At 41.7% G+C, this 24,371-nt stretch overlaps 1 protein-coding gene across 1 annotated transcript; it reads right to left on the minus strand.

The window, feature by feature from the left end:
- Positions 1-1,543: 1,543 nt before the first annotated feature.
- NIPAL1 (NIPA like domain containing 1) lies at positions 1,544-20,683 on the minus strand. Its single transcript, XM_084879386.1, has 6 exons — positions 20,548-20,683; positions 9,192-9,458; positions 6,921-6,977; positions 4,466-4,556; positions 2,847-3,007; positions 1,544-2,328 (listed from the first exon to the last, which is right to left on the minus strand). The coding sequence occupies exons 1-6, from the start codon at positions 20,591-20,593 to the stop codon at positions 1,715-1,717; spliced, it is 1,236 nt and encodes a 411-aa protein (XP_084735512.1). The 5' UTR covers positions 20,594-20,683; the 3' UTR covers positions 1,544-1,714.
- Between the last annotated feature and the right edge of the window lie 3,688 nt (positions 20,684-24,371).

A 24,371-nucleotide genomic window follows, 5' to 3' on the forward strand; every position in this document is an offset into this window, starting at 1 on the left:
CTGCACTCCACACTAAACTGCTGAAGAGATGGTAACAGTACCTTAGGACTCGCCAGTCACCTCAGGTTGTCACTGCGACATCAGTGATAGTTCAGTAGAGCTGATGAAGTGCAAAATTCAGTTTAACAGAATTCTGAATAACAGAATTGACTATTATTATCCAGGATAGACATGAGCTAGATTGCAAACAAACAAAATCACATACCTTTGATTTTAGAACATGTAAATGCAGTTAACCAGAAGGGTTTTTGTTTTTTGAATGTCAGGTTTTTTTTGGTTAGGATTTTTGTTTTATTTTGAGAGAAGTAAGTTCAGAAGGCAGCTAATTTCTCCTTTTCTATTAAATTAATGAGTGATCAGAAATCTGTCCATAAACATTAAAGAACGCCGGAACTAGTTTGGCTCAGTGGATAGAGCACTGGCCTGCGGACTGAAAGGTCCCGGGTTTGATTCCGGTCAAGGGCATGTACCTTGGTTGCAGGCACATCCCTGGTAGGGAGTGTGCAGGAGGCAGCTGGTTGATGTTTCTCTTTCATCGATGTTTCTAGCTCTCTATCCCTCTCCCTTCCACTCTGTAAAAGATCAATAAAATATATTAAAAAAAACACCAAAAAACATTAAAGACCATGAAAAGTGTTATTCCTGCTATGCACTTGGAAACCGGAACACTTTAGGTAAGTTTCAATGCATAAAACGTGTGTTCTGGTAGTAATTCCTGAGGTCTTAATGTTTTATTTTCTAGGAAAGTAATCCCCTCCCCCCTTCTTATTCTTCCAAAACACTTACAGATAAAATATACAGAAAACATGGTCAGGGTGAGATTCAACAGAAAGAGACAATCTACCACTTATTGTGGTAGGATATGTATATTTTCAAAAAGGTTTGCAACTAATTATAATTTCCTTAAAAAGCTGGAAAGTGCTAAATTTCAAGATGATGATTATTATAACTCATTCAGGTTTTCCACAAAGATTCTTTTAGTTCTTTCCAAATAGTTTGTGGAAAACCCACCCTTTGGGAATTAAACATTTGAAAAAAAAAAAAAAAGTGTTTCCTTTACTTAAGGTATAAAATATTTCCCTCCTCCATTTTCCCCTTTTTATTTGGTAATAAGCTTCTATGATATGTCAATAAATTATAATTACAATCCATAGCTCTTCATGGACACACATTTCTTTGCATTCTAACACAACAGGAACAGATGTCCAGAGCAGGCAAATTCTCTTTAACATTCTACCCTTCAGCTACCATCCAGTTTAGCTAAATGAAGTTGGAAGGGGAGGGAAAGCATCAGTGATCTCACTTCTCAGTTTCAATAATTTGAAACTATGACTCATCAGAGAATGACTGGTAGGTACTCTGCTTATCAGCACACAGTTATCTATTAATTACTATGAAACCAAGACTAGCAGCCAATGAAATGAAGAGTCACCTGGCCAGGCCAAATAAACTGTGACCGGAAGAAAGAGATTTCAAGTTTGCAGAAATGAGAAACAACAGAAGTCTTCTAGAGGATGATCAAAATCTTGATTTTTTTTTTTTTCAAAGATGATGGCCAAAAATGAAGGGATTTTTTTTTTTTTTAATTTGGCCTTATATCTAAATTACTAGGTAGAACCTTAAAAATGCCAGCTTTCCTAATAGTTCTGCAGCTATATTGCTTCTCCTCTTCCAGTGTCTCTGAATGTTTGTAGAGACTTTGTGGAGACTTTGATCATTCATGAGTCCTGCTAAACAAGGTAACCTCCTCCTCATATCCCGAGGTTGAACAGTCTATATTCTCCAGTAAGACATACTTGTTGTCTTCATTGCCATTCAGAGAGGGGGCTTCTTTCTGAGTGGTGGATGTCAGGTCACTCCAGGTGATGTCCGTGTTTTTAAAAGCATGTAGAAGAAAGATACCGTTGATGATGGTGAAGAACCCACTCAGGGTCCCGATGATATCTCCAGCTGTCATGCCATACCATTCTTGGAACAAGATGGCGGAGCACGTCACTACCATGGACGTAAAGAACACATAGTAAATGGGAGTCACAAGAGAGGTGTTAAAGGTGTCCAGGGCCTTGTTGAGATAGTTAATCTGTGTCGTCACTGAAAGCACAAGCACAGCCAGCAAAACAAAGACCAGGGGATTCTTGTACACTGGCTTCCATTCCAATAGTTCTTTAATGGCAATTCCCAGGCCCTTCACGGAAGACACTGAAAATGCTCCGATCAACGAGCAGATGGAAATGTAGACTAAGATGTTGGTCTGTCCTTTCTTGGGAGCCACGATCAAAATCAGCACCAAGGCGATCAGGATAATGATCACAGCAAAGGAAATGAATCCTGTTAGGAAGAGAAAAGAATCAGACTTCAGAAAATGCTCAGAAGATCATGTCTCTGTGAAGTATTATTAGTCAGGAGTTTAGGGGCACAGGTGTTTTAGAAAGAGAAGTGAGATTAAATGAAAAAAACAACAACACTGGACTGCATAGCTGTTTATATTTTACAATGGACTTTCCCAAACATGTCATTGGAATCTCAAAGAAAATACTGTGAGGCATGGAAGATACTGCCGGATTGACTTTTTATTTTTAGAGGAGTGGCCAAATTTGGGGTGGAGCGTAAGTCTTTAGCCTCTCCTTTCACCATGTCTTCGTTTCATTGTGTAGAGGGAAAGCATGAGCACAAAAGTAAGTTGTGTTACCTTGTCAGAAGACTTGTAATACTCAGTGAAACTTAACTGTGTCTCTCAAGGCATGACTTGGATTAGAGGAAGCCTATTGCAATATTATTACAAATTCATTTGGTGAAGAGAGAAAGTGGAGCAGAACGTGAGTGTTTCTTTTGGTTGAAGCACAGACCTGGGTCTCTCAACTTCATTTCCATTTCACGCAACGAAGCGACTTCCTCTTCCTGTGGGGCGTGGATCACCATCACAGTCGACCCCAGTATACTTAATATGCAGCCTATTTTCCCATGAATGTTCAAGTGCTCATTTAAAAAATAGGAAGATAATATTGCACTGTTGGGAGAAGAAAAAGAAATCACTCTTATTCGGTTATCTTTTGATTCCATAGCAGTTCAGAAGTCACCCTGTGGCACAAGCCACTGTATCCCAATCAACTGATCTGAATGTGCTATGTGACACGGAAAACCCTGATTGGTTTTAAAACACAGAAACGATGGTCGATCCTATCTGCTTAATTGCTTTTATATCTGAAGAATTAAAAGACATTCTATACTCCTCTAAACTTTCCATGACCTCTAAAGAGGGCCCACTCAATTCATTTTCAACTTTTCCACCTTCTCCATCTTATTGGCATGGTACACCTAGAATACACATGTTCATGAAAACTTCAAAGAAAGATCTATGCTTAAGGATTGACTCTGCTCAGGACTGATATTTAGCTAGAACACATAAGTACAATCATATGGGTTGTCAAAATATTGAAATATCTTCTTACCAGCTGCTCCTGCCCTGATACTTTCACCTACCAAATGCTCCCACTACTTTGGTTGCCATGGTTTCAGGCAGTTCCAGGTTAGCGACACCATGGACACCAGACGGTGCCATCCTGCTGCCTCACCCGTCGGTATGCTGTGGCTCCTGCACACCAGCCTCCTTCCTGATACCCTGGCATTCCCATTGGGATATTACCCAGTACCCATTTGCACACAAGACTGGTCAGTTATCAGGTGTTTCCTAAGAGTCACCCTGCTGTGGTCACTTGTGAGGTCTTCACCCTCAGCAAAAACAGAGCCGTCCTTCATTGTATAGACAGGGTTCTAGTGCTTTATGGGCACTGACTCACTGAGTTCTCAAAACAGTCCCACAAAGAAGGTGGAAAGAAGTGGGTAGGCCTACTCCTAACCTTTCTACCAGAGGTTGATAATGAATGGAGATAAAAAGGAAAAGAAAAAGAAAACAAACAAAATATTCAATAGTTGCTTAGCTACAAAATAAGAGTTCCTGGGCTCATGGGACACATCCATTTGGGATCATAAGAAAGACTAACCCAGAAGGATTAGATCCCCATCCTGTGAACGGGAAATTTTTCCTGTTCCCAGCACTAAGAGAAACAGAGACCTCCAAACAGAAGTATGCAGTCATAGATGCAAGACTTTCAGCAAGAGCTGAAATTTAACCCAAACACTAGGCTTCTTAAAAGTCCTCTAATAGCAATGGTCATTAACTGCTATGACAACAGAGAGGATTAAAAGGACTGTGGCAATTTGTTCAGGAGAGAGAGAGAGAGAGAGAGAGAGAGAGAGAGAGAGAGAGAGGAAAAAAAACAACTGCTTCGTTGAATCGTCACAAGCATAACACACAATTACTTTGTTAGCAGCAAACCAAGCTCACTCTCATAGGTTTTCTAAAAAACAATAAGGCAGACTATTCCCTATTTCTCCTACACTTTTTTGTGTAGTCTTCTCAAATTCTGTGATTTCTAGATTTTGTTTTGCGATGTGGCTCACGTACCTGATGAGAACGCTCAGCGCGCCCAGTGGCGTGACCAACGTGGCAGGTGCAAAAGCGTAAGCCGCAAAGTTTGCAGCCTCTCCTGCTCCCACTGGAAAGCAAGCAGCGGTGTTAATATAAAAGACGGACTTTTTGTCAGGAGAGAAAAACAAACGACAGATGCAAAGCCGTGGACTATGATCCCACAGACACTCATAAGTTGAACAAAAAAGAAGAATGACCTCTTTTTAGGGAGGGAGGGGGAAGATTGGTCATAGGGATGCAGTTAAGCCATAATTATCTGGTCATGAAAGCTCAACAAACACAAAAGGGGGTGATGGATACACGTTTTAAATAACTTTCAATAAAGATTTTAGTTACTTCAGTACCAGAAACGTACATGGTCACTGATGAAATCTAGTAGAGGTGGCTTTGGAGGAAGCAGAGATTTATTCTGTTTGCTCAAGAATACTTACTGGTATGCAAATTAACAATAAAGCAACTCCTAAAATTGGAATGCCCAGTGGAGATCTACTGCCTAGGCAGGGGACAGCCAGACATGCCCACCACAGGCCCAGGCTTCTCTGCATTACAGATGACCTACAAGAATGTAACACTATCTTAGTAGCTCAGGGAGATCCAAGCACCCGTTTTAAAGTCATAACAATGTGCTCCAGCAACCCCTTTCTTAGCTGAGGAACCCTAAACTCTCATGCACTACTGTGATGCAAATGGCTTCTAGAGTGAGAGAAAACCCCTTTAAGAGCTGGGTCCTCTATTTGGGGCCAAATTATTCTCATGGGTCACAACTGAACACTGAACACTTGCCCACGGAATGTAGTATTTCACACTGGCCAACTACGCAAAATAAACTTATTGTAGAGAAAGTTCTGGAACAGATGAAAGACACCAGCATACTTTTTCTTTTCTCCTCTGGCTGCTAGGCTCCAGCCCCGAGCCCCCAGCCAAATGTACAGGAGTACTTAGCTTTAGGAAAACATCACAAGACAAATAGAAATAATTAGGAGACTCCGCTCATAAGAAGAGCAATGGCAATTTTCTTAGAAAATCTTTTTTTTATTTTATTGATTTTTTTACAGAAAGGAATGGAGAGGGATAGAGAGTTAGAAACATCGATGAGAGAGAACTATCGATCAGCTGCTTCCTGCATACCTCCTACTGGGGATGTGCCCGCAACCAAGGTACATGCCCTTGACTGGAATCGAACCTGGGACCTTTCAGTCCACAGGCCGACGCTCTATCCACGAGCCAAACCAGTTTTGGCAGAATCTTAAGCTTTCTTGAATACTTTATATTTTTATCTTTTTAGATGACTTTTCAACAAGATAAAGGGCTGTACGAATTTATTTTCATTCATCATCTTTTTAGATTCTGCAGTTTGTTAAAAGTATTCTAATTCTTTCCTATAACAGGATCTCACAGATATAGCAATAGTACAGGAAAATAAGTGGAAATTTTAAGATTCCTGGCTACAGATGCAGATGACTAGCAACTGGTGTGAAACTACAATGTATGAGGCCCTTTCTTTGGAAGTTTTAGGTTTGGGGTTTAAGAAAGTTCAGAGGCATGAGGAGGAAGGTAGAAATCTGCAGAGGGGCCTACGGGAGGTAAATGCCTTGGTGTTTAGAAAGAGCTTTCAGATGCTACAGAGTCCCGTTTAATTTTCAGCACGTTTAGGAGGAAGAGGAGTGCCGACAACCTCCATCTCTCTCTCTCTCAGGGATGTTCAACCTTTTGCATCTCCTGGCACACATAAACTAATTGCTAAAATTCTTCAGTACCCAAAACACATCTATTTTTTGCCCGTCTAATAGAGAAAATAGGTATAATTTTGATTCATTCACACCAAATGGCTATTGTTGTGTTGGCTGTTGTCATTTTTTTTTATTTATTTCTTTGACAATCTAAGGGAAAGGAGGTCAGCACCCCTGACTAAATGGTCAGGTACTGCCTGTTTTAAAAATTCTTGTGGCACACCGGGTGAAAATCACTGTTCTATTTTTTTAGTTGCTAAGCAGCCAGAGGAGACTTGAATTTATCCATGTTTTGATCCTGGCCAGGAAAATGTACCCATTCCTTAGAAAACATGCAGCTAGAATAGTCCCAAATTTTAATTCGGAACTGGGAAAATGTGGAGGGAAAGCATTCTCTTCAATTATTATGGAGAACAGAATAAGAGAAAGAGAAGTCCATGATAAAATATAATACCTTAAATGTTAGCTTTTCCCTTTGCATTCCAAGACAGTATTGAGAACAAGGGAGTGGAGAAGAAGAGTAAAAATAAACTCTAAATAAATATGACTTATTTTATAGATAAGGCAATATGCTATATTTGCAAAAGTTGCTAGACTTAAATGCCATCCTTACCAGGCAGTTAAATCAAAAATTTTAAATAATTCCATGTAATCTATTTATCGTTTTGCAAGCAAACATTATTTCAGCATTAAGGACTTACTTGAGAGTAATCCTGCCCACCAGAGCCATTCCTTGAGGTAAGAGTGTCCACCTTGACCTAGGAAAATAATAAAAATGAAAAACAAGTTATTTTTAAAAAATATTTTTATTGATTTCAGAAAGGGAGAGGGAGAGATAGAAACATCAATGATGAGAGAGAATCATTGTTCAGCACAACCCTTTTTGAGGATCGAGCCTGTATGTGCCCTGACTAGGAATCAAACCATGATTTCCTGGTTCATAAGTCAATGTTCAACCACTGAGCCACACTGGCTGGGCAAAATTAAGTTCTAACGTGAAAGAAGGTTTGGAGAATTGACTTCTAGGTACTGGAAGATTAGGGCCATGTCAGTATACTTAGTCTTTTAGCCTAGTTATGTGGTCATTTCCAAAGATTCTCTAACACTTTCTATTATATTTTACCCAAGTCATTTTCTTTCTAGTTCAGGTGTTCAGTTAAAGGTGTTGCCATATAGATTTTTTTTTTCAATATAGGTCATCTCTTCCTTTGCAGTGTTTCCCAAAGTGTGGTAGGCGTACCCCCAGGGGTACGGGAAGAGTTTGGTGGGGGTACGCGTTGCACCGGAGTTCGGTGGGGATATGCACTGCACCGTGCTTAGCTGCGCCTAATTCTACGTTCTCATGAGTACGAGGGGTACTCAGCGTTATGAAAATTTTAGAAGGGGTACACATGTCAAAAGTTTGGGAAACACTGCTTTATAGAATAGTTTCTTCCTTTATCTCTATGCTTAGAAAGGCCTTCTTTTATGTTTTTATTTTTTTAATTTAACTGTAAACTATGTATTATTTATTTTGATGAATGGTATAGAGTAGAACTTTTATATTTTCCTCCTCTAATTTTTGTCAATTGTCTCAATACTTTTTATTGAATAATACATCCTTTCTCCAGTGGCTCAAAATGCCACTTTAAAAAAAATCATACATTAAATTGTTGTATGTACTTGGGTCCCCTTATACATTATTAATTATCTTTAATTGTTTTGTCTTTTTAAATTAAGATAGCACCATCACAAATTCTATTTTCTGGTGGTATAAATCTCCCCTCAATAGTACACTTTCATAAACCTGTTTGCACAATTTACAGTTATTTATTTTTCCGTGTGAACTTTAGAATAATATTTAGCTCTGTTACAATGTTATTCTTGATAAGAATGAATAGGAAATTCATGGTTAATGAAGGATAGCCAAGCAGAACTACTTAGCATGTGAAACGTCAGTATTATTAGCAACCTAATCCTATGACTATCCATTTGATTTAATTTAACCAATGTTTATTGGGTGGCAAACACTATGCCAGGGAAGGCTCCTGTTCTTGTGAACCTCTATTTTAAAAAATATATATTTTATTGAGTTTTTACAGAGAGGAAGAGAGAGGGATCGAAAGTTAGAAACATCAATCAGCTGCCTCTTGCACACCCGCTACTGGGGATGTGCCCGCAACCAAGGTTGAACCTGGGGACCTTTCAGTCCGCAGGCCAACGCTCTATCCACTGAGCCAAACTGGTTTTAGCATGAATCTACTATTGACAGGAATTGAACCTGGGGACCTTTCAGTCCGCAGGCCAACGCTCTATCCACTGAGCCAAACTGGTTTTAGCATGAATCTACTATTAATAAAGAAGTAAACCCATTGACAACAAGTACATAAACAATAAACGTACAAGGACAAGCTATTCTAGGTACAATGAAGGAAACCATCGGTGCAAGGACAGAGCAGGCTGGTGTGGGAGACCTGCCCAGGGGGAGTGGTCAAAAAAGGCCCTTCCGGGGTGAAGGTATTTAAGCTGAGATCTCAAGGAGGAGTCAGCCAAATGAAGGGCAGGGGGATAAGAGTTCCAGGCTGAGGTGGGAAAGAACTTGGTACATTTCAGGAACCAGAGAAAAGTAGGTGTCTGGGAGCGTAGCAGAAGATGAACCTGGAGAGGTAGCGAGAGCTAATTCATGCAGGCGGTCAGAGTCTGTGGGAAGATGTTAGATTGTATCCCGAGCGCAGGATCTGACTTTGTCTCCTGAAACTGCAGAATAAAGCTATGAAAAGAAGAACCCGCAGTACACTCCAAACCTCTGGAAACAAGAGTTTCAGACTTTCCCTGAAGGAGGCACAGCTGGTTCAATCCTGGAAACGGCTGAGGAAAGAACTGCAACCAATGGAGATAGAAGCTACAATAAACAGACAGTAGTAGGATGATGCCACAGTGGGGTTATTTCTGCAGTTAGCAACTTGAATGCGTTAGCTGCACCCGTTTCTTACCAGCTCTAGTGACGCCCTTGTTGGCCAGTTGCAAAAGGCCCTTCTTTTTCAGTATGAAGCTGGAGCCAATAAAAATACTGGAACTTACTGCCAGGCCCAGGCCCACATAAAGGCTGTATTTGTTTTCTACGTTCGCGGAAATGCTCAAGTTGGTTAGGCTGGCGTTCGGGTCCCTGTAGAGGACAGGAGCAGCCAGCAGCTGTGACACGTTGGTGATCTCACACCAAGCCTGGGAGGAGTTTGGACAGACCAAAGACAGCACGTAGCCTGGAACAAAAGGAAAGAAGAAAATGTCAGCAAACGAAAGGGAGGTGCATTCGTGTTCACTCCGCTTCTGCAAGAAAGAGAAACTCGAATGTTTAGCACTGAAACTCCGTTTTCTATTGCAGGAAGGGAAGTGCCCAGAAGGTGGTCCTCGGGCCCGTGCACCTGCTTGATTTGGCGGACACCGGTTCTTAAAAAATATATGTAAATTTGTTTAGCTTTTATCCTTTAAATAGGAGAAATTGGGCATCAGAGTCTGGATTCCTCTTATAAACTGGAAACTTTTGGCAAAGATTGGTTCTTTGTTCTAGAAAAGCAGTAACCTGCTCCAGAAATTCATCACAGTTCTCCCTCCCCCCACACACACACACACACACACACACACACACACACATCCACTTCTCTCCTTCTCAGTGTGTCAGTCTGTCTCCTGGAAAGCAGTGTCTGTGACACCTGAATGTAGGGAAAGGGAACAGTAATCCATTGGTCCAGAAATCAGCACCTTACAAGAATTTAACGCATTTGGTGGGGTATGAATAGTGCACTTCAAAAAATGTGTTTAAAAAATGGGTTCCATTTTCTGTACCACATTCCCTGAAGGGAATGATTTTTCAGGCCCACTAACCCACCTTCCCCTAAATAAAAAAGAATCTAAGAGAAAAATGATTTCACCATCTTTAGGCTTTACTTTAGAACTAGAGGCCTGCTGCAAAAAATTAGTGCCGGGGGTGATGGGGATGGAAGGAGGTAGGGAATGTGTCCTTCAGCCTGTCCTGTGCCTCTTCCAATCCAGGACCCCTCAGGGGACGTCTGACTGCCAGTTTAGGCCCGATCCACAGGGATCAGACCTAAATTGGTAGTTGGACATCCCTCTTGTAATACAGGACTGCTCGTCCTAACAGCTCGCCTGCCTGCCTGCCTGCTTGCCTCTAACTGCTCACCTGCCTGCCTGCATAACCATGTAAAGTTACTGAGCACAACCCATTATTATTGAAAGAAGTTTTTAGGGGTAATAGTCAGGTTTAGGGAGTCTTAGGAATTAAGGGCCCCAGGGGGAAGGGAGGCACAAATGGTAGGTAACTTGAAGCTGGCAAAAGGCATAAATTCACAAAGAACAGAATAGGAGGAGAGGAAAACACCCATTTGCAGAAGATAAGGGCAAAGCCATAGGGAGTGGAGAAACAAAGAGAGAAAGAGGAAAACAGATTTTCACAAGGTGTAGAGATTTCTTCCACTGAAGGGGGGACAGAAAAAGAGGGTCCCATGTAGGGTTTGAGCTTGGTAGCTGCTAGAGTGACCAATAAGAAGGGAGCATCAAAAGACAAAGAACTGCAGCCTTTATAAGCCTTAGGAAATGGGGCTTAGTGGACTACCCCTATGGGGACCTCCTCTCCACATGGGAGTCTGTACTTGTTTCCAATAAATTTCCAGCTTTTCTTTTTTTTTTTTTTATTAAATTATTATCTGTGTACATATTTTAACATTGCCCCCCCATCAAATTTCCAGCTTTTCATATATAACCTTTTGGCCGTGGTTTCATTCTTCGAATCTACCTGGACAAGAGCCCAAGGAAGAAATCACCTTTGCATGCTGCTCACGAAAAAAAACTACATGTTTCAGTTTGGCTTCCACATTTCATTATATACCGTGTTTCCCCGAAAATAAGACATCCTCCGAAAATAAGACCTAGCCCATGGAAAGACAAGACATCCCCTGAAAATAAGACCTAGCACAACTTTGGGAGAAAAAATTAATATAAGACACTGTCTTATTTTTGGGGAAACAGGGTAGGTACCTTGGAATTTTAAGGCTAAACACTAAATCAAAAAATAAAAACATTCTACACTACATTGCAAACTTTTTGTTATCTGTACTCCACTTGAAAAGCTGTCAACAGGTGACATCGTGATTAGATTTTTTTACTGTCTCCTCAACTTTTTTTTCATTATAAAGTCATATTTTCTCATTTTGAATTACTCTAAATAAAAAAGGGCAAAGAAAAATTAATCAAGAAAATCTAATATTCAATTTTAGAATTGAATAAAAAAAATCAGTTTTATGTCTCAAAAATCTTAAGAATGCATAACAAATTAAAAAACAAATAAACAACAAAATCAGTTTGATCAAATGATGTTTTACCAACAAAACTTTAATAATTGGATGGATACTTCCCTGTCAAACATTATGAAGAAATCTGAATTTTATCACATATAAAGTTATGAAGCAACAAAGAGTCTAGGTCTAGAAAAAGGTTTAAAAAAATGTGAATTTAAGCTTTCCATGATTATTATTTCATTTATTTCTGCAACTTGAAGATGAATCAACTTTGATTCAGAGATAAGAGTATAGATTCTGAGACCAAACTTATATTCTGATAAAAATTGTATTATTTCAAAGATATTCTAGTTCATTGACAAATTTTCAGTCAGGTTGTCTAAGAACTGCAGTAAATTTTCAGACAAACTAGAACTGTTCTGGGCACTGTTCATTTCCTTTAAACCCCAAGAATGAAAAGTAGTTTTTAATAGTAAAAATTTCAATTGGTTTAATTCATGAGAAAACATGTAATTGACTTTCTAGTAGATTCCATGGCTACATTACTGTGTAGAAACATAACCATTCCAAAACTTCATCTCTGAAAACAGTGTGGGTGGACCTCATTCCAGGGAAACAATATTCTTTTTAAGCTGTTGACACAGCAAAATGTTTCGACATTTTAGGGGGTGTGGGGGCAGAGGGTGATAAAGGAGTGCAAATAATGTTGGTTGCATTTTGTAAGTTCTCATTGTAAGTGGCAGGCGTTAATGCTGCATGTTTTATGGCAGGCCAAATAATAAAAATCTTGTTTAGTGACTGACCTTAGAACTTCACTTATTTTATGTTTTGGGTGTATGTTAAGGAGAGAGACTGCAGCAGATGTGACTGAAGGTGGGAGGGAGGGAGTGGATGGTGAGTTGGTGGGTGTGGAGTGGAGAGCAGCGGGGGAGAGAAGGGAGAAACAGGATGTGTGGGCAGGAACTTTGGAGTGTTCCTCCAGAGGAATCAGAAAAATCTCCATATCAGAGTTGGCTTTTTAAGATGTGTGTGAGCAAAGTAATTATAGGGGGAATTTAATCCAAATTTTATTTGACGCAGAAAGAGAAAGTCTATTACATTCATTATTTTTCATTTTAATAGACATTGTCAATAGCCCTCTAAAGTGATTGTACTGACTTATACTCCTGCTGGCAAGGAGCATACATTAGTTCTTTGGTGTTGTTATTACTTAGTTTTCTAAATATTAAGTAATTAATATTTATTTATTTTTAAATATATATTTTTTTGTTTTTTTACAGAGATGAAGAGAGAAGGATAGAGAATTAAAAACATCCATGGGAGAGAATCATCAATCAGCCGCCTCTTGCACACCCCCCACTGAGGATGTGCCCGCAACCAAGGTACATGCCCTTGAATCGAGCCTGGGACCTTTAAGTCTGAAGGCCAATGCTCTATCCACTGAGCCAAACCGGAGATAAATATTTATCTCTAAAGTAATTAATATTTAGAAAATATGTGTCATTATAAAGAAAAACAATTCAATAGACACTAATGAATCAACCACCCAATTTAAGAAATAAAACAGTACCCCTCAGACGTAACGACCATCCTGATTCTCCTTTGCTTAAAAAGTTTTCCCCGTGAGATTATATTTTCAAATAATAAATTTAGTTTTGCCTGTTTTTGCACAATATAATCATTCTGTATGTATTCTCTGGTGACTTGCTTGTTTTTGAGATTGATGTAGATGCATGTGGCTATAGGGTTTGACATTTCCCCACTATTCTATGGGTCCCACTGTATGACTATCTCACAATTAATTTTTGTTTTATTGTTGATGAACATCTGGGTAATTTGCACTGTTTTTGATTTTACAAACAGTACTGATAATTTCTCAACTATGTTGAAACACATGAACTTGATATATGACAATTGTTGATGCTACAAAAATAGCAGTTTCATATGGTTCAACTTTATATCTTCTATGTATAGGTGTGAGAGTTTACTTACACACACACACACAATTTAATAATTTAAAAGCAATACTACATTTCCTATAGGAATATATGCCTTTTCCCTTAAGCTCTATTACTATCTGTAATTATGGGCAAGTTGAGTAATCAATCACTCTTAGCTTCAGTTTCCTTATCTCTAAAATGAGGGCATTTGACTTGATTCTGAAGATGCCTTCTGTCATTTGGGGGTTTGATCATAAGCTATCTTTGTTCCCAGAGTAATTTATTGATGATCCTGGTAGCTCATAAATGTTGCCAATGGACCAGAGCTCTAAACTCACAGGCACTTGTAGTTGGAAGGCATTTTTAAAGAAACTAATTGCCAGGATATTAAGTGACTTGTCAAAATCCTGTCACCATCCAACCAAGACCAAGTAGCTAAACTAATGTTTCTAAAGTAAGAGAGAGAGAGAGAGAGAGAGAGAAAGAGAGAGAGAGAGAGAGAGAGAGACAGACAGAAAGACAGAGAGACAGAGAGACAGAGAGAGACACCAGTGCAGCACCAATTGAGAGCCAGAGGGGGACAGAAGCTGTGCTGGGCTCCTGTACTGCAGCTCTGGGCCCTGACCTCCCCCCGGGCCTGGTGGGGACAAGTGTGTGGCTGTGGCCCCAGAGGCTGCACTTCTGCAGTGAGATGGAGCTGAGTCACCTGGTCAGGGGTGAGGCATCGGGCATGGTGTACCTGGGGGCAGTTCTTTGTTTTCCCTCAAGTAAACCTTGCTGCTAGACCTCAAATCCTCCTATGTGTGCATTCCTCAAATGCATGTTCTGTGATACCATGGAATGATCCTAGTTCCTCTGGCAATACCACAAAGAGACAAATCCAGATGGACATGTAGCCTGATGCAGAGACACCCAGCTGAATCCAGTCTATATTAGTCAACTATCTGCTTAACTACAGACACATTAGCAATAGACAGGGTGAGGCAAAGCAGTTTTACCATTGTGAGTATGGAAAATAGAGTTTATTATTGTATTATTATTTATTAATTATTGTACTGTTTTCCATATGAACAACTGTAAACCTACTTTTGCCTCACCCGGTATGTTGTTATTTTAGCGATTGAGTTGTGGGTTGTGTAGCAATAGCTGACTGATACACCTACCTATTCTTACTAGCAAAGTAAAGAATGAATGAAATTTCTTGGTATCTCTACATTTATTCTGCAGATAAAAATTTTTAAAATATATTTTATTGATTTTTTTTTTTTTACAGAGAGGAAGGGAGAGGGATAGAGAGCTAGAAACATCGATGAGAGAAAGACATCAATCAGCTGCCTCTTGCACACCCCCCACTGGGGATGTGCCTGCAACCAAGGTATGTGCCCTTGACAGGAATCAAACCTGGGACCTTTCAGTCCGCAGACTGATGCTCTATCCACTGAGCCAAACCGGTTTCGGGTGCAGATAACATTTTTTATTGAGTGTCTATTATCTGTCAGGCATTTACTAGAAGCTGGGGATACAACAGTGAACAAAAGAACATTCCTACTGTCTTATAATCATTCTAATGAGGGGAGAATAAGATAGACAAACTAATAAGTACATAATATGTTGAGTGCCATGGAAAGTAGTTAAAGCAGCATAAAGAAATACTTTTTAAAAAAACAACATTAGCCAAAACTGGTTTGGCTCAGTGGATAGAGCGTCAGCCTGCAGACTGAAAGGTCCCAGGTTCGATTCCGGTCAAGGGCATGTACCTTGGATGCGGGCACCTCCCCAGTGGGGGGTGTGCAGGAGGCAGCTGATGGATGTTTCTCTCTCATCGATGTTTCTAACTCTCTCTCTCCTTTCCTCTCTGTAAAAAATCAATAAAATATATTTAAAAAACAAACAAACAAACAAAACAACAACAACATTAAGTGGAAAACCTCTCTGCTAAGTGTAAATGCAAAAATCTTAAGAGGGGAGTTTGCTTGACAGGTGGGAGGGACTACAAACAGACAGGCTGGCCGGGCTGAGAGATTAGGTTGAAGGATAGCAGAGGACAAGATCAGGTGAAAGGAGCCTTTAAATAGGTAGGTCCGATGTTGTCATTTCACTTTCCCAAATTCTACAATGGCTTCTCTCTTCCTTCAGAAAAAATATCCAAAATTCCCACCACAGTTCACAAGGTTCTACAGAATCCTGCCTCCAGCTACCTCTGCAACTCATTCCCTACTATTATTTTTTTTTCTCTGTTCCTTTCTTAGGCTAAGTTCCTTCTCACCTTAAAACTTTTAAGTACCCCTTACTTAGCCTGAGTAGTGAAGTAATAGCTGGCTGATGAGGAGCTACCTCCTTAGAGAGATCTTCAAAGCCTTCCCAATCTAAAGGAACTTCTCAGTCATGTTCCATCTTATCACCCTACTTAATCCTGCCAACCAGACTTCTTACAGTTCAATTATGGTTTTATATGTAACAGTATTGTATATCCATAAAGCTTTTTCATTAATTCATTCAAGAAAATAGTTGTTGGTAGAAACCGGTTTGGCTCAGTGGGAGAGCGTTGGTCCGCGGACTGAAAGGTCCCAGGTTTGATTCAGGTCAAGGGCACGTACATCGGTTGCGGGCACATCCAGGGTAGGGGGTGTGCAGGAGGCAGCTGGTTGATGTTTTTCTCTCTCATCGACCATGTGTTTCTAGCTCTCTATCTCTCTCCCTTCCTCTCTGTAAGAAATCAATAAAATATATATATATTTAAAAGAAAAGAAAAGAAAAGAAAATAGTTGTTGAACACCTACCACATAAACATATGTTAGGTATTCATTTATTCAACACTTAGGGAATTCTTACGGAGCACTTCCTGTGTGCCCTGCCCTGTTCCAGAAACCTGCAAGATAGTGATCAACAAGGCAGGTAAACAGGTTTCTGTTCTCCCAGAGCCAATGATTTTAGTGAGAGAACAAAGAACAGGAGTAAGGGAGCAGACTAGAATGAGTAATAATTTTGAGTAAATTCGGAAATCAAGTCATAGTAGACTACCTATCAACTCGGATAGGATGGGGAAGGCGCCCATTATTTCAATGAATCAAAATGAAATTGAAAAGATACTATTGTTTTGTTTTGTTTTTTAATTTAAATACCTGTATCTTCCCACCGTCAGTGTGTTTGGAAGCCAAGAATTCCAATCATTAACTATCAGATTTCCTACATAAACTACTGTTTTCACTTTACAATCTATATATTACTAAAGTCACTAAGTTGTTAAGATAAAATTCCCATAAAGTTAATAAATGATTAACAATGAATATGAAGGAAAAGAAACTAAGGACTAATATTGCAATAAGTGTGCATTTATATCAAGGTTCTTAAACCTTGATACAATTCATATTAAATATTAAACTAAGCAATTAATAGCATATAGTTTTCTGAACAAACTTTAGTGGGAAATTTTTACGACCTTTTAGCACTTTTAAATTTCACCTCTTCGAAAATCTGTGGAAGGCTGGGAAAACAACTTGTGCAAAAATGTAAACTTCTAGTAAAAATATGAAGGAAGTCTGTTTTTGTTCAACATATAAGCCACTATATTTTACACCAAAAATACAGCTTGTCCTGATTATACAGGTTGTGTTCATTTGGTGAATTTTTGAGAAATGTTTATGACATGGATGTTTTTAAAGAATAAAATCTCAGAATCATTATACTTATACCATTGAACCAAGAGGCCAGAGAATGGAGATGGGCTCCTACAGAAAAAATAAAGGCCCAAGCCCTAACTGGTTTGGTTCAGTGGATTGAGTATCAGCCTGCAGACTGAAGGGTCCCAGATTCGATTCAGGTCATGAGCATGTACCTTGGTTGTAGGCATATCCCCAATGGGTGGGTGGGTTTGTGTGTGTGTGTGTGTGTGTGTGTGTGTGTGTGTGCAGGAGGCAGCTGATCAATGCTTCTTTCTCATCGATCTAACTTATCTCTCTCCCTTCCTCTCTGTAAAAAATCAATAAGATATATATTTAAAAAATAAATAAAGGCCCAAATAATTTTGTGCTTAGTTTGATCACTAATTATGAAACCTTATTCAATTCTCTGGGCCTTGGTTTCTGTATCTGAAAAAGGATATAATGGTTACCTAATAAAAACTCACAGAATTTAACATGGGTGAGAGTAAACTGATATATTTTTATGTTAACCTGTTCTGAAAATTTAAGATTATATACATGGGGAAAAAAGATTATATACACGAAAATGGGACACACGCTAATCAGTACATGAGAGATATAGCCAGTTCTTAAAGAAGTGCACATTCCTGAGTTTTCTGCTCTCAAAACCATGAAGACAGGCTGCATCAATTCTAAATACCACCTGTCATCTGTCAGTCACTCTTCTGATTGGCTGCACCCTGGCTCACTCAGAGAAAATTGAAAACCACTGGGTCCCTCTCCACTTCCAATCCTTCCATTCTCAGGAAGATGCCCTGTCTTCCTTACAGCCCAGGCTTGCTGACCTTGGTGTCCCCTAGCACCGTGATTGGCAAACTGTGGCTCGCGAGCCACATGCGGCTCTTTGGCCCCTGGAGTGTGGCTCTTACACAAAATACCATGGCCTTGGCAAGTCTATTTTGAAGAAGTGGCGTTAGAAGAAGTTTAAGTTTAAAAAATTTGGCTCTCAAAAGAAATGTCAATCGTTGTCCTGTTGATATTTGGCTCTGTTGACTAATGAGTTTGCCGACCATTGACCTAGCACACACAGTCTTCGTGCGGTTGGTGCTTCACAGGTGATGGGTGTATTTCTTACATTCTATTTTCATTATGTCATACTTTCATGTTAATATAGCTCTACTGGAGTCAAATTAAAATCTGTAAGGTAGGTGGCATAATGTAAAAATCCTGAATTTAAAAAAGTAACCTTCATATGTGTTTAAATTTATCTTTTTGAGATAATTTTGGATTAGAAGGCCTTTTAAAGGATCTATAGTGTTAAAACTAAAAACCACACTACGGGGTTAAGTCCTTCTGCATGGAAGTACAACCAGAATGCTCTGTCCTCAGGTCTCATGATGGACTCCTGTCATTTGGGTCTCAGTGCCTATGTTTCTCTCTCTAAGGTAGGGGTGTCGAACTCAATCAGAGAAGGGGCCAAAACCTAAAATCCAGCCTAAATCGCGGGCCGAATGGTTTACTGAACAGTCATAAACTGACAATGTCATAAACTGACAGCGGAGTGCAGTGATGACAGCGCGGTGCGGGCCACATTGCAAGGCCTGGCGGGCTGGATTTGGCCCGCGGGCCTTGTGTTTGACACATGTGCCCTAGGCAGATGCCTGGGACATGGGTCTTGTTCAAATTGAGACTGGACTCCATGTCAGGCTTCCCATGTAATCCCACCTGCTTCTAGTCCTCACAACTGTAAACTGTAGGAATTATTCCCAGTTTTTAGACGTAGAAAGACTCAAGGAGGCTTAACTCATATCTGAGAGGACCGTCTGATGCTCAAGTCTAACCCCTTCCCACCACTACTGACAAGGTGGATTCCGAATCTTTCCCACCCATCTCCCACACACCGATTGCCACAATTAACCACAGGTATTAAGCACTGCGCTGAAATATTTCCTCTTGGAGCTAAAGGTATTAGCAAAGCAGGAAAAACATCAGGAAGTTCAAACAAGCTGGTGTAGCCCACACACCCACCTTACGGATCCTTGGGTAAACAAGGGTGGAAGGGTTAGTAGCAATCTAACTTACTGGTTTAGGAATTATTTTGACAAAGGTCATACAACCTGACTATCTAGGAAATCTACATCCAGCTGCCATGGTAACTAACCGCTTCCAAAATCTCAGCTTTTCAAGCGTTTGTGAACCGTTCAGGCATTTCTCCTCTTTCTTGGTGTTCCTTTTCTCTCTCTCGCTATGGTTTTGACTTTTGACAGTTCACGGCCTTAAAAACAAACAAACAAGCAAACAACAACAAACCTCTCCAAAATCAAGGAATAAGCTGGAGGGACCAAGAGGAGAGAAAACCAGGGAAGTTGCCAGCAGCAACTTTGGGAAAGGTATATATTATATAGTTCTTATCAGGCCCTTCACCGTCCTCTCTATTTATATTCTCATCAGATAAATGAAAAACTGCCTTGATGTGAAAACCCTCACAATTTCCAGCTGATACACACTCTTCCTTCTACACCCCACCACCCCCAATTTCCGTCCGGGTTCGGGGCTGTGACCCCCTGGGTGACTGCAGAAAGCCTGCGGGTGTTGTACAGACCTAGGGGTCAGGTAGGGGCTGAAGCCCAGCTCTGCAAGCAGTGAGACCTACTCATGACTGCGCCCGTTCTCTTCTCTCCTGTTGGGCTCTCCCTTAACGCAGCCAAGAAGTGACTGTACAAGGAGTCAGAGGAGACCACAGCGGGACGGGGGACTTCCCATCTCGGAGTCAGAGAGATGTGGGCGCCCCGGGCGGGTCCAGGGCGCCTGCCCAGGGCGCACGCAACACACAGGACTCGGGTCCCGGGCACGCCCTCTGGCCACTCACTGGACGATGTCGACAGAGAAGAACTCTGGAAGTGAGTCAGAGCCTTTCTCAGGCGAGACTTGGGAGTCTCCCCACAGCATCCTGACTGTCTCCGAAACAAGCCTCAGCACCGTGCAATGCACAGGGACCTCCCTTCCGACTGGGATGGGAGCCACGTCGGTCTTGTGTTCCACCGACCCGGGCATTCCCACCGAGGCTGGCACCTGGCTGGCACCTGGCTGGATACCGGCTGAGCGGCTGGATGAATGCACGCACGGTGAATGCATTAAGAGTAGGGGTATCCCTGTGGACGGAAAGGTCCCAGGTTCGATTCCGGTCAAGGGCATGTACCTTGGTTGCGGGCACATCCCCAGTAGGGGGTGTGCAAAAGGCAGCTGATCGATGATTCTCTCTCATCGATGTTTTTAACTCTCTATCCCTCTCCCTTTCTCTCTGTGAAAAAATCAATAAAAATATATTTTTTTTTAAAAAAAGAGTAGGGGTATCCCTTCCGCGCTTCTGCAAGTACCCGGGATAGCCCATGGGATCTCATCGCCACCCCGAGGCCAGGCCCCCCGCCCCCGGCTCGGCTCGGGGCAGACACTCACCTTCGCGGCAGGGCTCTCCGGGCGGCAGCCTCACCTCTCCCCCCATGGCCCCCAGGCAGGGCTCTCCGGGCGCGGGCGCTCGCTCCTCCGCCACCACCTGGACCCGGCTCCCTGCGAGGGCGGGCTCAGCCCCTGGTGCGCTGGCCCCGCCCCTGGAGGCCTCAGCCAATGGGGGAGACTGGGCGTGGCCTGAGGGATAGCCACGCCCCCTTCTGCGGGGTTGGACGGTGGTTCTCGGTGGGAAGGCGGCGGCGGCGTCTCCCAGTCGCTGGCGGGACGCCTCCTTTGCCCGGCGGGAGCGGGGCGGTGAGAGGCACAGGCACACCCCGCGGGGCCGAGGCTTCTCTCCGAGCTAGAGGCCTCCGGGCCCGAGCCTCGGGGAGTCCGTGGAGTGCATGCACAGGCTGTGCGGGGGCCCCTCCTGGCTCGCGCGGAGGGGAAGTGCCTCCTGCTGCGGGGTTCTGAGCGCCCCCCGTCCCGCGTTAGCGGCTCTGCAGGGCAGTGGCTGGCCGCTGGGGTTGTGCGCTGATGGCCATGCCAGAGTTTAACCTGGGCGCTTTGGTTTAACCTGGTACACCGCGCCCTTCCGTGCCGGTATCAGCCTCTCCCGCGCGCCTTCGACTTCGAACTTGGTCATCGAGTTATTTGCAATAAACCCCAAAGGAAAAGCAGCGCTTCAAACGGAAACGACTGGTTCCTACAAAATAGTAATAGTTCACATTTGTGATATTAAAATTTTTAAAAATATTTTACTGATTTTTTTACAGAGAGGAAGGGAGAGGGACAGAGAGCCAGAAACATCGACCAGCTGTCTCCTGCACCCCCCCTCCCCCAACCAGGGATGTGCCCAGCTGCCTCCTGCACACCCCCCACCAGGGATGTGCCTGCAACCAAGGTACATGCCCTTGACCGGAATAGAACCTGGGACCCCCCACTCAGTCCGCAGGCCAACACTATCCACTGAGCCAAGCCGGTTTCAGCCATTCGTGATATTCATACTTTACCAGGCATGTGCAGGCACTTTACATGCATGAACTCAGTATATGTCACAACATCGTCTATGAACCCCTGGTTTACAGATGAGGGATCAGCGCTAAAAAGGTTGGGTCAACCAAGTAGGCAGTGGAAGGCTTCCCAGCAGGTCATGATGCAACAGGAGATGATGACCACTCCTGAGGAAGCCCTCATCACAGGCCTTTGTGCTCTGGAATTCACCGCAGGGAAGGCTGCTCGCCTTGTCTTTGCCCTAGGTTGTCATTAACTTTATTACCCAAGAGTTTCAGAGCAGAGGCCTCAGTCTTGCTTTTCTTGTTCTTCGGCTGATGAGAGAAGAGTTAACAACCGGTCACCATGCGGCACACAGGTTCACAGGTGGATGGCTTGGTGGAGAAGGCATAGCATGGGGAGGGGTACGGTGAACACTGGAAGGGAGGGAGATTTATGGCAAACTCGGATAACAAGCCTTAAAACTTAGGTTTCTAGTTAAAGGGTTTAACATCAGATTTGAAGTTTTTACCTTCATCGAAGATTGGTGAGAACAGTGAACGTGTTGTGAAGTATTATTTATTGTATAGTTAACCAACACAAGGAGCATTTATGTGGGTAAGCACTATTCTAAACACTTTAAAAACATTTGCTTTTAAAAATCATCACAATGGATACTTTATTAATCCCCCTTCTTCCTTACAGAGAGGAAAGGGAGGCAGAGAGAGAGTGAGTCACTTGCCTATGGACAGATAGCTAATAGGTGGTGGAGCTGGGATGCTAACTAAAGAAATATGGCTTCAGAGTCTGTGCTTTCACCCCATTTGCTAAATGGATATATATATTTTTAAATTGGATATTTAAAAAACTAAGAATTACTGTTGTGGTGTTTTTTTATTTTGTTTTTTGTTTTTTAAATTGAATTCTAGCTTCTTAGTAATGTCTATTTTATGTAGGAGGCACTTTGTGGTAATTCTTGTTTTTTGGTTCTAGAAATAAAAAACAAAAACACAGAAACATAAAAGTAAGCTTATCTAAGATCACTGTTTTCCCAGTTTAAATGTTGCTTATCAGAACTTTACAATATATTTCCCTTCACTGCCTATTTTGGATGACTTTTGGATATTATGCGATTACAGCACCATAGACTGTCATTAATTTTGGAGACTTTTATTCCTGTTAGAAAGTATGGTGTTTATTTAACGAAAAGAAGAACATTAAAAAATCTACAAGGAGCCCCCTGCACAACTCTGGGAAGGTTCCTTTCTGACACACGAGGCCCTCTAAAACGTCCGCTCCTGTCTTACTGGTCTTGTAGACTCAGCAGTGATGGTCCAAATAATGAACAAACGCCGAGGCCTCAAGGAACCAGGCCACAGGTTCTTTGAACAGTGCAGGGGTCTATAGGGTTCCTGTTGGATAAGGCTTTAACCCTTCAGTTGCTAGATTGTGGAGAGGTCTAAGGTTCCTGGGGCAGGGATGGGTGAGTATGCAGGAGGGGTGTTTTTGGAGAGGGGACTTGAGACTATTTGCAGAGGTTACAGTCCTGCCCAGCATTATGCCAAGTCTACTCCTGGGAATTCATGATGCCTTACTTTTTTCTCAGTCAGTCTAGCTAGGAGGTTATCAATTTTTCCAAAAACCATCTCATACCTTTGTTGATTTTCTTTATTGATTTTAAAAAGTTCATTGACTTCTGCTACTATTTTCAAAAATATATGTTTTATTGATTTTTTACAGAGAGGAAGAGAGAGGGATAGAGAGTTAGAAACATCGATGAGAGAGAATCATCGATCAGCTGCCTCCTGCACACCCCCTACTGGGGATGTGCTCGCAACCAAAATATGTGCCCTTGACCGGAATCGAACCTGGGACCTTTCAGTCTGCAGGCCAATGCTCCATCCATTGAGCCAAACCGGTTTTGGCTATTTTTTTTTTTTTTTTAAATCATTTTCTTTCTCTTGTATTGAGTTTAATTTGCCTTTCTTCCTCTGGCTTCTATGGTAGAAACATAGATCATTGCCCTCAAATACTGCTCTAGCTATATCCCATAAAAATTGAGATGTGTTTTTATTATTTAAGTAGAGGCCCAATACACATTAATATACTAGGGAGGCATGGGTTCCCTCAGCCTGGCCTGCATCCTTTAGCAGTCTGGGAACCTTTGGGGGATGTTCGACTGACAGCTTAGGTTCTCTGATTGACAGCTTAGGCTCTCTCTCCAGGGGGGCTAAGCTGCAGGCCGACATCCTTAGCACTGCTGTGGAGACGGAAGAGGCTCCTGCCCCTGAGGCTGTGCTCGCCAGCAGTCAGCCGGGTTTGTGGCTTAACAGCACTCCCCCTATGGGAGCTCACTGACCACCAGGGGGCAGCTCCTGTGTTGAGTGTCTGCCTCCTGGTGGTCAGTGTGCATCGTAGTGACTGGTCTGTCCACCATTCAACCAATTTGCATAGTACCCTTTTATTATATAGGATTGGTTAAAATATTTTGAAATTTTCTCTATGATTTATTTTTTGATGCATGGATTATTTAGGAATGTGCTGTTGATTTCTAAATATTTGGGATTTTTTTTCCTCAGATATTCTTCTGATAACTTAATTCTGTTTTGGACATAGAACATATTCTGTATAATAATAGGCCTCTGACATTTATTGAGATCTGGTTTATGGTCCATTTTAGTGAATGTGCCAAGTGAAATGGAAAAGAATGTGTATTCTGCAGTTTTGGGGTATAATGTTTTATAAATGCCAATTAGGTTAAATTGCTTGCTCAAAGTCTAGTTTATTACTGATTTTTAAATTTGTTCTGTCAATTACTGAGAAAGAAGTGTTGAAATCAC

This window comes from Pipistrellus hanaki (assembly GCF_964339955.1).
Source record: "Pipistrellus hanaki genome assembly, chromosome: 1".
Classification (NCBI taxonomy): domain Eukaryota; kingdom Metazoa; phylum Chordata; class Mammalia; order Chiroptera; family Vespertilionidae; genus Pipistrellus; species Pipistrellus hanaki.

What these genes read in the sequence shown, in the direction of transcription:
- NIPAL1 (XM_084879386.1), bottom strand. Translation starts at nt 20,593, where the DNA reads ATGGGGGGAGAGGTGAGGCTGCCGCCCGGAGAGCCCTGCCGCGAAG. An exon ending in CGGAGAGCCCTGCCGCGAAG is followed by an intron (nt 9,459 to 20,547) that starts GTGAGTGTCTGC and finishes CTTTTGTTCCAG; the next exon opens with GCTACGTGCTGTCTTTGGTC. An exon ending in AATGAAGTTGAGAGACCCAG is followed by an intron (nt 2,329 to 2,846) that starts GTCTGTGCTTCA and finishes TCTTCCTAACAG; the next exon opens with GATTCATTTCCTTTGCTGTG.